This window comes from Natator depressus, chromosome 1, assembly GCF_965152275.1.
Source record: "Natator depressus isolate rNatDep1 chromosome 1, rNatDep2.hap1, whole genome shotgun sequence".
NCBI classification, from domain to species: domain Eukaryota; kingdom Metazoa; phylum Chordata; order Testudines; family Cheloniidae; genus Natator; species Natator depressus.
The window spans coordinates 263,859,685-263,874,781 of NC_134234.1; the positions used below are offsets into that span (position 1 = coordinate 263,859,685).

Genomic DNA, 15,097 nt, shown 5'->3' on the forward strand with positions numbered 1-15,097 from the left:
AGAATTTAAAAAAATTGTTGGTTTAGTGCATAGATACTGGGCAGTGTTGGTGGTTCCTTCTGGCCTTAACTCTATGACTAATGCATTCCAAGATGTAATAAGTGCTTAACTTCCTCAGGGATGGGGTCCATGCCATTTCCTACTGGCTACCTTAGGTGACTTCCCAATCAGTAGTCTGGCTTTTATGAAACTCATTCTTAGGTGCCTAAATCTCTCCCTGCATTGTGCAAGGCATCTAGGCACCAAACTCAGGTCTGTGTATTCCACTAGGGAGCACGGCTCCTACAAGTTAGGCACTGCAACTCAACATTGCAGCACTTTAGTCCCTTTATGGATCTAGCCAATAGTCCACTACCGAACGTTGGAGAAATAAGATGAAGTTGACCAGTATAGGTGTTACACCTCTGATCGCTGATCTTTACTGGCTAGTTTTTCCCTAAGTGCTCAGTGACCCTAACTTCCACTGCAATCATTTTAAAGTGCACATGGTCAGCACCTTTAGAAAGGTTACATGCTAAAGTTATCAGATCAAGGGACGACTCCTCTCTGTAGGTGAAAGTGAGTTCCCTTATAGAAGGCAAACAATTCTTAAATACCAAATACTCGAAAGGATTAATTCATAATGCCATGAGTGCCACTAATCCAATATAATGTACAGTTATGCTGTTTCCGCTGTAGCTTTGGAAGGTGTATATAAATCTCTGAAGCAAGCACAGCTGAATGAAACAAATGACATTCACTGAAAGTACAATTCAGTTTTAACAAATTAACAGTTTGGAGACAGATCAATACACAGTACTTTTTTGGGGGGTAAAGCTATACCAATCTGTAATAGGTTTTCTGTCCCACAGCAAGTGAAGCAAGTTAAACCTCTCGGTTCAGTAAAAGCAAAATGGAGCCCATCTTGGTACATATAAGTAGAGAAAAAACAGGCTCAATTTAGACTTACTGTAAATAAGACATTTTCCCAAAACAAAGAGGGAACTCGATTCACTGTGTAATAATCATTGACAGAGATTTTATTCTGGGAACGTTTAAAATTTTTTACTTCAGTGGCAGAGAGCTTTAGAATGTTATATATTTCTACACATTTTAGATCAGAAGCAAAAGCAAAGCCCTTCATATAGAATATGTTCTAGCAATACGACAAGAGAGCACATTAAAAGTAACTGATTTCAGTTCTTATGAAAATAAGCACTAAAGTACACATTGCATCTTTATTTTTTCCACATTTTGACACCAAAAAAATTAATGTTTTCTGTTACAGTTTTTTAGAGGGTGAACACAAGTTTTATTATTTGATTAAAATCAAAAATTAAAAGAATTAAAGCATTTAGACAAAAGGCTATTGCTTTGCTACCAAATAGAAGTAAAAGTTGCCTCAAGTACATAGCAAGTAAGAGTTTCCATAAGAGCAACTAAATATTACACTGTATCTAGTTAAAGTAAAAAAGATATGACTATATTAATTTATATCTAAGTTTTTTAAAAAAAGAGAAAGTACCACTTTTATAATGTTACAATGGTAATTTTGTATAGAATATGCAATATGTTGCAGACTTAAGTGCACCAATTTTATACATTCACTTTATATTCTATTTGTATTTCAGACTTCACTGGTTGTGTAAAAAATCAGTTGCCTGTAGCTAGGTTATGGAATTTAGAATGTTTAGACCTATTTCCACTGAAAAAAGAAAATAATTAACTGAATCCAAGATGAGTAATTGTAACCTAAATTAAACGTCAAAGCATAACAATGCCCTCTTCACATCAAACATGAAACTTCATGATATAGGGAGTATCCAAGAGGAGTATAGAAGCAACGCATTTTTACACGAACATCTGCAAGGAGTATCATCTTAAGCTGCGTGGGAAAGACTTGACAAATTATGTTTGAAGAACATAGCCCTGCAGTAATTTTATCTGCAGTCTGAATCATGCTGGTGAAAAATTTAAGATGTAGCACAGTGCTTTAGACTTTGAGTCCTTCAATAAACAACAAAAAACGGATTCAAAGAATATTTTGGTAGCAAATTATATTTGATGCAAATTTTATTTTCACACATATTACTAATAAATAAGTTCCTCTATAAAGACAGATCTGTTGCCAATTAGATCTGTAATTATTAGGTTCCTACAACAGTATTAAGCACTAAAATTAAGGGCTACAATTAAAAAAACCTGATGTTATTCTTAGGTGGAGTTACTAACATTACTAAGACCTTACAGAACTGTCTACAGCAGGGTTACAGTTACATTTACTAAAAAGTTACAGTATTACAGAAGAGTTTATTGCCAGACTTTCCCTACAAGCTACAATATATCAAATTCAGCTGAACAATTACAATAAAATGCATCCAAGAATGCATTTCCTTTTGTCAGGTTAATAATATCTCCTCCTTCCTCACCCCTACATTGTGTAGTAGAGAAAAAAAGTACAACCTCTTTTCTGTACGTAGTCAAAGCATTTAAACACAGCTTCACATTTTACTACATTTTTGCCCTTCTCAGCTTCCAAGTTTGCAAAAACAAATATACAGTTTCTCAAAAATGAATTTAAAGATGTCCACATTAAAAAAATAACTACAAAAAGTCCCAGAGATCTAAAAAATGTTACTCATATGGCACAAAGTTATCTCCTACTAGTCCAGAAAAAGTTACTGATGTCCATTTATACTGTCTTGTTTATTTATGCTTCATTATTCAAATTTGTCAAGTTGCAATCACATTTGTAAGCAGTCCTTGCGACGACAGTAGGGAAGAAGAGTTTTTTTCTACAATTAAAAAAAACGGAGACCAAGTTGGGTGTGCCATAGGAGATAATCAATCAGCTGGGGTATCTGCCTCAGAGACACCAAGATACTTAGAAAAAGGATTTCCTTGGTTGGTTTCCATAGATTGATAAACCACAAACAAGAACACTGACACAACAACAAACAGCAGAATCTTTATCCACATGGGAATGGAGCGTTTTTTTGTTGTTGGTTTCTCTGGTTTGTCATCTGCTGAGGGAACATATTTTGGAATATATTTAGATGAAAAGCTTTCCTCCATTCTGAAGTCACTGAGCTCTATAGGTCGGCCAGCAGCTCCTTTGATTGGTCTGCGGCAGCTAGCACTGTTAATTAAAAAGAATAATTTGTCACATATTTAAGCGAGCAATCTAAAGTACATAAAAAAGTTTTAGTTTAAAGGGATTAAGGATCTGTTAAGGATCAAAATGCACACCAGATACTCTGTTTTAAGAGGTTAAGGACAGATTTCACTACTGCCCCTGGGTAAGCTTTCAGGCATACAGTTCACATTTTACTTTCTCTTTCCCATCACTGGTGAAGAGTGTCTTTCAACCCTATATGCAGAAAGACTGATGGGATACACAAATAGCCAGACTTAGGTATCAAGCAGGGCTGTCAAACAATGAAAAAAAAATTAATTGCGATTAATCCGTGTTTTAATGGCATGGTTAAACAATAATAGAATATTTAAATATTTTTGGATGTTTTCTACATTTTCAAATATATTAAATTTCAATTACACAGAATGCTTGCCAAGGTGGACTGGATGAGGCTCCAGGTGTTGGGAAAAAAAAGTTTTGTTAGTGATTAGTGTCCTCTCTACTTTACCAAAGTTCTTTGTGCCTTAAGGTCTTAGCTCTCACTGTTGTCCTTCCTCAGGGAAGGAAGAAGAAGTAAAGAGGTGGAGTTAGTCAAACCAGCAGTGCAAAGAAGAAGAAAAGCTGCTTTTGGAGGGACTACTCTCCTTGCCCTACAATGGTACCACAGCAAGCAGACAGGGGTCCATACTGATAAAGAGGAAGTCCCTGATTTTAGGGACATGGGGCAGACATTCACAGATATAATTTCCTAACTATTAGAATGTATGTGCTTCTGAGGCATGCAATGTTTAAAAATAACTGCCCCATATGTCAAATGGTCTCTGTTGGGACATTTTAAATTCCAGTAACAACGTCAATGCTTCCTGCACACCAGCAGTGAATACTCAACACTACATTTCAATGAACTACAGTAAAAGCTGTGTTGTCCAACACTTCAACTGTACAGCTCTAGAAACTGGCATTTCTGATATCTCAATTAAAAGTCTAGTTGGTGCGAGGCCAGCAGGCTCCCTACCTGGCTCCTTGCAAGCAGCAACATGTCCCTGCTGCTCCTAGGTGGAGGAACGGCCATGAGGGCTCCGTGCGCTGCCCCATCTCGCTCCATTTGCTGGCTCCGCTGTTCCCACTGGCCAGGAACCGTGGCCAATGGGAACTGCGGGGGCAGCATCTGTGGGCAGAGGCAGTGCACAGACACACCTGGCCGTGCCTCCACCTAGGAGCAGCAGGGACACATCGCCACTTGCAGGGAGCCGCCCAAGGTGAGAGCTGCCAGATCCAGCGCCCCAAGCTCCCTCCTGCACCCAAATTCCCTCTCAGAGCCCATGCCCCTTTCCCCCATCCTTGAGCCCCCTCCCACACCTAAACTCCCTCCCTCCATTGGTAAGTATAATTCTTAGTTAACTGGAATTTTTGACTAACCGGGACCTCCCATTTCCCCCAACATGCTGGATAACAAAGCTTTTCCTGTACAACCATTCTTTAAAGAAAAGACATAGGCATCAATATAGGTAGCTCAATGAAAGCCTGTTACTCTGATCTCATCTTACACTTTCAGTCTGTGCAGCTGCCACTGTTGTCTATTTACAAAGAGCTCCTAGGCACAGACCACCTTTGTTATGTGTTTGTAAGATTACTACCACAATAGGACTCTAGCCTTTAGGTGTTACTGTTGGACAAGCTGAGAACAAGAATTCTCACTTTGTAGCAGCAATCAAAAACGAAGTGTTTGGATGCACGAAAATGAGAGAGTATATTAAAAAAAGTCAGTGATACACTGAATACTGTACTTAATGTATCTCAAAGATTTAGCAGAAGTTTCAGGAGGTTTCACAAATAAATTATGGGAATCAGGAAGCATACAAAGCCTTCGGTATGTTGAATCTCGAAAGAGACTGGGGTTACTTAGTTTAGAAGATAAATCAGAGGCATATGATAGAGAATGAAAAATAATGAATGTTATGGAGAAGAATTCAAGTCAGTCGTTTCTTTTTACCTTCCTACATTATACAAGGAGAAAAGGAGATTTAATGGAATTCAAAAGGCAACATACTTTTAAAGTGAAATCCCTTTTAACACAACACCTATTGACTCAGGGAACTCTGTCTCAAGATATTGTGGCCAAAAGCTTAAAAAAAGAGTGTTAGAGTATGATTTAGGACTGGAAGTTCTATACAGATAAGAACATCTAGTTACATTAGACAGCATGCCTATACCCTCATGCTTCAGTGCATAAGGCAATCACTAATTGAAGGAGATTAGAAAACAAAGGAAAGTTATGGACAAGTTATTCCATAATTTTATATAATTTTTTTTGGACACTTTCCTTTGAAGCAGCTGGTACTGACCAATGTCAGTCCAGTGTCTGGTCTCTATATGGACCATTAAGCTGATTATGGCTACAGAATTCAGTGCTCTGCTGAAGCAGTACTTTTAAAAAATGTGTCCTGGACTCGTGCATATCCTTCTGCCTGGAACACAAGCTAACAGGATATTTTTAGCCTCAAATAAGTTTTTAAAGTTTTACCATTTTTATTATTTAAAATCCCATGGTGGAATACTGGACTTCATTTCAGAAGAAATTAAACTGGTTTAATCTAGATGTTAGTTTGACATCTGTAGTATGCAAGGTCTTGGAAAAAAAATTTTGAAGGAGAAGGTAGTTAAGGACATTGAAGTCAATGGTAAATGGGACAAAATACAACATGGTTTTACAGAAGGTAGATCATGCCAAATGAACCTGATCTTCTTTGAGACAGTAACAGATTTTTTAGACAAAGGAAACGCAGTGGATCTAATTTACCTAGATTTTAGTAAGGCATTTGATACCGTGCCACATGGGGAATTAGTTAAATTGGATAAGATGGGGATCAATAGGAAAATTGAAAGGTGGATAAGGAATTGGTTAAAGGGGAAACTACAACGGGTCCTACTGAAAGGTGAACTGTCAGGCTGGAGGGAGGTTACCAGTGGAGTTCCTCAAGGATCGGTTTTGGGACCAATCTTATTTAATCTTTTTATTACTGACCTTGGCACAGAAAGTGGGAGTGTGCTAATAAAGTTTGCGGATGATACAAAGCTGGGAGGTATTGCCAATTTAGAGAAGGACAGGGATATCCGGATGACCTTGTAAACTGGAGTAATAGTAATAGGATGAAATTTAATAGTGAGAAGTGTAAGGTCATGCATTTAGGGATTAATAAGAATTTTAGTTATAAGCTAGGGACGCATCAATTTGAAGTAACGGAGGAGGAAAAGGACCTTGGAGTATTGGTTGATCATAGGATGACTATGAGCTGCCAACGTGATATGGCTGTGAAAAAAGCTAATGCGGTCTTGGGATGTATCAGCAGAGGTATTTCCAGTAGGTACTAAAACCTCCATATCCCGTTATACAAGGCACTGGTGAGACCTCACCTGGAATACTGTGTGCAGTTCTGGTCTCCCATGTTTAAGAAGGATGAATTCAAACTGGAACAGGTACAGAGAAGGGCTACTAGGATGATCTGAGGAATGGAAAACTTGTCTTATGAAAGGAGACTCAAGGAGCTTGGCTTGTTTAACCTAACTAAAAGAAGGATGAGGGGAGATATGATTGCTCTCTATAAATATATCAGAGGGATAAATACCGGAGAGGGAGAGGAATTATTTAAGCTCAGTACCAATGTGGACACAAGAACAAATGCTTATAAACTGGCCACCAGGAAATTTAGACTAGAAATTAGACGAAGGTTTCTAACCATACGAGGAGTGAAGTTTTGGAACAGCCTTCCAAGGGGAGCAGTGGGGGCAAAAGATCTATCTGGCTTTAAGATTAAACTCGATAAGTTTATGGAGGAGATGGTATGATGGGATAACATGGTTTTGGTAATTAAATATTCATGGTAAATAGGCCCAATGGCCTGTGATGGGATATTAGATAGGGTGGGATCCGGAGTTACCCAGGAAAGAATTTTCTGTAGTATCTGGCTGATGAATCTTGCCCATATGCTCAGGGTTTAGCTGATCACCATATTTGGGGTCGGAAAGGAATTTTCCTCCAGGGCAGACTGGAAGAGGCCCTGGAGGTTTTTTGCCTTCCTCTGTAGCATGGGGCACGGGTCACTTGCTGGAGGATTCTCTGCTCCTTGAAGTCTTTAAACTACGATTTGAGGACTTCAGTAGCATAGATATGGGTGTGAGGTTTTTTGCAGGAGTGGTGGGTGAAATTCTGTGGTCTGCGTTGTGCAGGAGGTCAGACTAGATGATCACAATGGTCCCTTCTGACCTAAATATCTATGAATCTGTGTAATTTTAAAAAGAAGATTCCTTATCTGAACTAATTCCATTTATAAAAGACTTATTTACTTTTAGTATCTGAAGCCTAAAATCACATCACATTTCAATAACGTTTGTGACACTAGAGCAAACTCTTGTTAGCCCAAGTAAATTCAGTTTTAGTTCTAATGGGATGAGTTAATTTTAAACACAGTTATATGCAGAAAGGCGTGCCACCTAGCTCTATCGTGTGCTGTGAGGTTGAGCCACAAAGCACAGATTAATTCTTAGAGATTTCCTAGCAATACAACCTAATTACACCCAGAAAAAAAGGTCTTTGTTCTATCAAAATTGACAGGTTTCAGAATGGTAACCATGTTAGTCTGTATCAGCAAAAACGAGGAGTCCATGTCTCCTCGGCGTTTTTATCAAAATTGAGTAAAACATAAAATACTTTAATTGTACCTAATTCCTGTAGGTGTGGATACTTCATATGGGAACATTTCCTTAAGAATATCTCTTTCTACTCTTCGTTCTTCTGCTAGTGTTTTCTCCACCACCTATAGGAACAAATAGAAGAATTATAAACCTTACCAAACTCAATAGCTTTTTTCCTCTAGTATAGATATTTAGAGCGACCATAACCCTAGGTGATTTGAAAGGGAGAATTTGGTTCACCCAGTGAATTTTAAGAAGTCTTTCCTGGATTTTAATTGTTGGTTTAAGCTTTGTTACTGGCAGCTGTCTAGTGATTTTTGGAGTCCAGATGCATTCAGCGTTGTCCTCAGTTTCCTTCAACATGAAGAATACTTTGTTGTTACTTATGCAGTACTTATACACCAATCAGACAACAATACAGATGATCAAAAGGGACTAGTCATCACCTCTATCATGGCTGTGTTGAGCAGATCACTGGATTGTGTGTGACCAATGTTAACAGTATGTTTATGAGGACGACCTGTTTCCTCTTGCTGTGGTAAGCGAAAGTGCTGCAATATAGCAAAACACTGACTTCACAGGCTTATTGGGATTGAGACAGTAAAGCACTCGTTCTTAATAAATTTAATGGGTATCAGCTCAGTGCTCAGTTACCAACATGGTGTCAGATCACCTCTGTATGCAAATGAGGTAGCCCATTACACGAAGATGTGGACACTAGTTTTTAATTAAAGATTTCTTACCTATTTTTAAGAATGAGTTTTATTCAAAATGAGCAATGCAAAAGTGATAAATTCTACTGATTTCTATTAGGAAAATAATGCTGCAGAATAGCATACAATACCAGGTCTAAAATTTTTAGTATAAAAAAAGGTTTCCAGAGATAATATAGTCAAACACTGTAGAAGCAGGGGCATTTTAGCTATTAAAAGAAGAGGCAGATCTACTCCAGTAATGTTACCTTGGAGGCTTTTGGTTTAAAATAATCCTGCTATTTGATGTTGGAAATTAAGCCACAGACTTGGATCAATTTTTCAAAAATTAAAGAGTCATGTACTCTCTCTCTATTCAACTGACTTGACAAGGAATTGTACAAAAAAAAAAGCAACATGCTACACTGATGACAGAAGCAGCACAAAAACTGCAAACATGACCCCAGAAATGCAGAATGGCTCAAAACTAAACAAGTGTTTTATTGGCAAAACTTTTAAACCTTAACATTCATCAGTCAAGCCACAAGTCAAGTGCTAGTGTGATCTGAATATCCTCATACCACCTGTTAGAGAAGTACACCCTCATTCCCACTTCTGCAGGAATGAATAAATAAATAAAATAAATAAATAAATATAAGAACTCTATCCAGAAAGAATAATGATAATCTAAATTTTAATTCATTTACTTCAGCTGTCATCAATGGTTTCTTTGGTGTTCTTCTGGGCAAGTCTGAGAATTCACTGATTGACAGTGTAGGAGCTGCATGCTTGAAATTTCCAGGCACCCTATTGACAACCTGCTGAGATTCAAATTGTTCAGACTCAATTAACCAAAATACAACAGAAAAACAAAAATAAGACAAAATCTGTGTTAAACATTTGGGTACTAAAAGTTATCACTCAGAGGAAAAAAAAAAAAGGATTTAAGAGGAGCTACTTTGGAAGAACATTTTAAATACATTAGCGACATAGTTTCAGTATTTTTTTCTGAAAGCGGTTTAGTGACAGAAGCTCACAAACACTCAAGGCAGGTTTGTTGCACATGTTAAATAAAATGGACCCTCTATGAAGGTTGTGGTACTGAAGTTCCCCAACCTTCCACTTTTAAGAAGATAGGAACTATCATACAGGCTCAGACCAGGCCAGCAGCAGGAGGCTTCAGGGCATGGTGTAAGAACATATGCTCATATAAGACTGATAAAATGGAGAGGAATGCATATCTGACAGAAAGTAAAAATACATTAAGTATTGGGGGCTATCAAGTAGAGTTAGATTTGTTTAAACTGAAAACGCTTTCTAGTGTAAGTTAAAAGGTACATCACAGAAGGATACCACTTGTATAATTTATTAGATATATTTACTAGGGTCTCGTTGCTTGAAGCCACTATAGTTTCAGCTATGGGAGTACCCTCTGACATTACTGCATCATCTACAGGCAACTGTGCTGTAGTTTCCACCTGTTTGTTTAAAAAACAAAACAAAAACAGTGAGTGTAAAAAATAGTCTCTAGGGCCCTGACAATCTCAGGAAAAAGTAAAACGAGTCTAGATTGCAATAAGCCTCATCACCCTTTTCCTTGGTGTTCTTCTTGATACTCTTGTAGACTCCCTAGAAACTGCCTGAAGAGGTCCACTTTTTGAAGATCCACTTGTCCAGATAGCCTCAGTAACTCCATCTTGAGAATAGTTCTATTCAAGCATCAAATACATTAGCAAGCATATAAAAGCCATGTCCCAACACTGAAGTGTCCATAACTAAAAGGCACAGAAGCATGCATATTCCAGATGTATGTGTGTAGCACACTTGCTTTCCAAATATCTTGCTTTCTAGAATACTGCAATATTGGATATCAAGGGATAGTACTCAACACTACCCTTAAGAGGATTTCTATTTATATGGAGTTGAACAGACAATGTATAATGACTATCAGAAAAAAGTGAGAGCTACCATCTCCAGTAAGCGTAGAGTATAAATGGTTTACATCACCACCGGCTAAAACCTGATCTCTGGCTTGAGCCTGGATAAGAACCACTGATGAGCGGATGCGCCATTTTACATTTAACCCAGATATCTTGTCTACATAAATAAAAAACAAACCTCTTGTGCATTTGTGGAAACAGGTGTTACCAAAACCCTTTACTCGGATGCAATTTTAGCTCCTCTGAACACAAGATGGGGAGATTTCCAAAAGACACATACAGCAGTTTGAAATTCATCAGAAATTGTTTGCCTAACTACCATTTGTGCCTTTGAAAGTCTCCCCCATAACTGTAACAAGTGTTATATCCATAAATTAAGCTTTGCCCATTCCTTATGACTAAGACTTGAGACATAATTAATCAAACCTAAACCAGTCCATTGGATACTAAAAAACAAATGTCATACTAGTGTTAGAATAAGATTTAACTTCTGAGTTCTGCAATGGGGCATTGGAGGAAAGAGGTCATTCACCACAGTAATAACAGTATTGTGGGTTTAAGTAACTGGGAACACACTCTTCAGGTTAAGTCTCAGGGAGTGAGGAAAGACCCCAAATATACAGAAGCAGCATAAAAGCTGCAGTTTTACACTGGCAACTTGAAACACGATTAAAAATCCCAAATCCATAAAATAGCCAATACTGAACAGTTAAAAACCAGAGCGTTACCACTGTATTTAAAAAAAAAACAACAACTATTTTTTGAGGGAAAGAAGTTTACACTAGTAAAAAAGCAAGCTAATAATCTGAAGCCAGTAGCAAAACAAATGTAATGTGCATGTTTTCCTTTTTTTTTTTTTAAAGAAATAAATAAATTCAGGAAGTTTGGTAGTTTGCTGTTATCATTTAGAAGATTGTTAGCTCTTCCTGAAACATCAGGGAAAAAACAACCACCTCAGATTAAGATTACCCCCAAATCCATAGAAAGTTACAAGTGGGGCCCTGAAAAGTCACACAAGAAATGGTGGATCCTCCTGTCTGTCGTAGGAGATCCCATTGACACAAGATCAGGTCACAGAACACTTTCATGTTTTGCAAGATTTTAACAAAGCAGGCTGGAAGATAAAATTATCTAGTGTCTGTTTCCAGTAAAGAGTATCCTCCAATCAAGTAACTAATATAGCTAGAAGTCAAATAGCAGGATTCTCTGCAGTTTAAAGATTGCTTGTTTATTGTTGCTACAAATCCAAGAGAAGGAGTACAAGTTTTTATTCAGGTAAGACAAGTTATAGTCTCCTAAATTTTTCAGTTACTAAGTGGTGAATTTTTAATTGGATTTTGAGAAAACAAACGTCACTTCCCACTAGATCCTAAGTTTCTGAGCCTAAACTGTTGGCAATATTTCTTTAAATTGTAAGAAAACTCTTCTCAAAATAAACATCTCCCTTCCCCCCACAAATTTTGGATTATTTCCTTTCCTAAAAAACAAGGATAATTTTGAAAGTTTACTGTACTTTACTGAAGTTCATTCATAAATCTTTGCCTGTTACAGGTTTTAAATTATATCGTTTGCAGCTTTAACCACTCAAAGTACTTTCAGCTTCTACTATGGGCATTTAGCATTTCCATTTACTAGATTTTAAAAGAATATTAATGGGTCCAGGTCAGCCTACCTAAAGAGAGGGTTATTATGGTTTGAATCAATAAATATTCATCATTTTGAAAAATTTGTATGAAGAGTTTTACTATTCGCATTGAGTCAACCTGGTGAATTGGATAAGATACCAGCTGAATTAACACTCAGTCATGGATATTTTCAGGAAAAATCCACACAAACTATTAAGAATACACACTATAAAACCATCTCAGAGATACTTAATTGTACATCACTGAGTCTGAAATCTGCACCGATATATTATAAAAGAAGCTACTGACAGTAAACCTTTGTACTTTCATAACTAAAGTGGAGTACTATTTTGGCAGACCAGATACATTTGAAATAAATACTTAGTCTGGGGTCCTAGATACTTCAAGTGATCAGGCAAGAAAGTCAAATTAACACCCATTTGTTTAATCTAGGAGGTTGTGAAAGCAGGTTGTTTTCTGAGGGTGTTCTCTCAGATATATTTCTCCTGTTGGTCTGACAAACTGCTAAGATTAAAGACATTCAGGTGACACTGCAAGGTCTAGTTGATCTCTTGGGGTCCTGGGAGAGAAGGGGTTTGTTTGGAGTACAGGCATGTTTATTTTGCCAAGTGGGTCCATTCAAGGAGCACATATTGCCTTAATGTATATTTTATTAAAGACTTCACAACACTCGGTCTTAACTTTGTTTCTCATTATGGTTCTAAGACAAGATGCCACTGATTTCAACGTGACCGAGATGTCGGCGTGCTTCGCTCTTGAAAAAAAGCGAACATATGCATGCTCCAGGATAGAGGCCTGATTTTTCAAGAGGATTTGGACATGTCAACATCTCTGTCATATTGAAATCAGTGGGAGCTGCTGGAAAAGCATCAATTTTGGGGAGGAGGGGGGCAAGGGGAGGAAGAGGAGGGAGGGATATCAGGCATCTTGTTTAGGAATCTAACTCCAAGTATTCATTTAAAAAGGATTCTTGGCTGATTAAGTGTTTAAATATCCTTTAAAATAATATTGTGCAGTCAACAATTTTGAATTTTTGCTTCAACTGGAAAGAGCAGAAGTGTTTCAGTATGACTCCTTGATTTTGATTCCCATCAAAGTGAACTGGAACAGTTGTGACAATAAGTTACATCATCATATGTCTATGTATGCCCCAACCCAGACAAAATTAAAGTGGTACTTGGATGTCTGTTTCAAAAAGATATCAGACAAAATTAGTAACAGTTCACCATTTCTGAGACAAATTCCAGAGAAAGGAAAGATTCAGAGCAGTGTGCACTAGTATCAGTGGCTGAAACACCATTTTAAAAGAAATGTTTCTATTTTGTCCCCTCATACTGCTGGACCACCCTCATCAACACAGCACAGATCATTGCGAAGTTCTGCAAAAGCCAGTTACTCAAATACTTGCTCCACAAGGATTCCACTACTTTTCTTCAGCAAAAAGAAATGTTGGTCAGGGCACTACACTACCACCAGCCAAAACTGGATAACCTGATGAAATACACTAATCTGGACAAAAGGATATTCACATTGATTGCTAATTTCACAAGGGTTGATTAGCTACAGGTATTTGACAAATCAAACTCCTGAAGTCCACATGATCAACTCATTTTTTAAAAAACCAATCTACACACCCTAAAACCCAAACAAAAAAGCCTTCATTAAGCAAGCTAGAGCGTATTAGCATTTCAAAGTGAGGCACTCAAAAGTTAGTAAGTGCCCATATGTGTATGCATTGATAGTATGTGACCGTACAACTGAAGCCTTTTCCCCCACATAATATGTTCTTCTCTTAGGATAACCTCCCCACCACTTTTAAGTCCTCACTCTAAAGCACAGAGGCACTAAAGCCTCTCAAACAGATACCAGGATATTTTAATTAAGCAAACAATTAACTTTCCCTAACTTTGTTCTGAGAGAACTTTACGGAGCTGATTTTGCTGAAGGTTCCAAAAATGTTTCTTGGAGACATTCAGCAAGGAAATTTCAATAATTTGGCAAATTTATAAGTCACTAAAAATGGTTTTATATTGGAAAGTGTTATGCAACCTTAACTACAGCAGTGCTGCCTACAATATCATAGAAAAAAAGCAAAAGCTAACTTTAGCAGAATATAGCTGCTAATCTTAAGTGTTTCTGAGTAGGCAAAAATATTAAAAAATAGCTCCAGGATTAGCTAAAACTTGGGTTGTGTTTAATTACCGCACGATTCCTGGAAAACTAGTGATAAACAGATTAGCCCACTTAAAGTATTAACCATATGCTAATATTAGTCAAGTGCAATATGAAAAATTCAGCTACTGCGAGTATACTCACAATTACAAGTTGGTAAGAAAATAACATTAAAATAAAGATACCTGATTATGTTCAACAACTCTTCTTTGTTTGAGTGTTACTGGAGTCTTTGTCTTGGCCTTCAGTGGTTCCCTCTTCTCAAGTCTGAACTCTACCTTGGGATCTGAGAATAAAATCAGTCACCATTACCCTGTGGCATTGAAAGAGCCAAAAATTCAACAGAAGAGCCCACTAATATTTTACCTAGAATATTAAAAAAATGCGGTCATCTTAAGTAACAGCCAAGACCATAACATAACCCAAATAATGCACTTCATTAAAATAGACCATTTTAGCTGCCAGAATGGTTGAGTTATAACTTGTAATATTCTCTTAATATAACTAATACGGGCAAGTTTGCATTGTGACATACCGCTTGCCAGTATGCAGGTCACTTCCAGATGTGTTTGTGTAACCCCAGCTTGCCAGTCTCATCCTTGCTCTCACCAGCCATGGTTATACTGCAGGGTGACTCCAACATTCTCCCAGGCCTAGCTTTTCCAGGAAATGTATGTCTTATATGCCCAGCCTCTCTCTTGGGCAGTCCAAATATACGAAGTCCATTATTCCTTAAGGGAATAATATACGCACAACTTGCCACCTTAAATAGTCTTACCTAGACATTTCAACTTAAACATGCTAGATTAGATACAACACGTTTATTAATTATAAAAAGAT

The 15,097-nt window shown here is 37.5% G+C and overlaps 1 protein-coding gene across 3 annotated transcripts in view; it reads right to left on the reverse strand.

The window, feature by feature from the left end:
* Positions 1-1,050: 1,050 nt before the first annotated feature.
* TMPO (thymopoietin) overlaps positions 1,051-15,097 on the reverse strand; it is a 45,476-nt gene continuing 31,429 nt past the window's right edge. Inside the window, exons 4-9 of one of the 3 annotated variants that reach the window (XM_074941852.1) lie at positions 14,443-14,543; positions 10,089-10,208; positions 9,882-9,977; positions 9,207-9,320; positions 7,835-7,929; positions 1,051-3,118 (exon numbers count right to left, since the gene is read on the reverse strand). In XM_074941852.1, the coding sequence (XP_074797953.1) occupies positions 2,824-3,118; positions 7,835-7,929; positions 9,207-9,320; positions 9,882-9,977; positions 10,089-10,208; positions 14,443-14,543 (821 nt within the window). In that variant the 3' untranslated portion in view covers positions 1,051-2,823. The remainder of the gene's footprint in view (positions 3,119-7,834; positions 7,930-9,206; positions 9,321-9,881; positions 9,978-10,088; positions 10,209-14,442; positions 14,544-15,097) is intronic. The other 2 variants (XM_074941853.1, XM_074941854.1) reach the window with 2 other exon arrangements.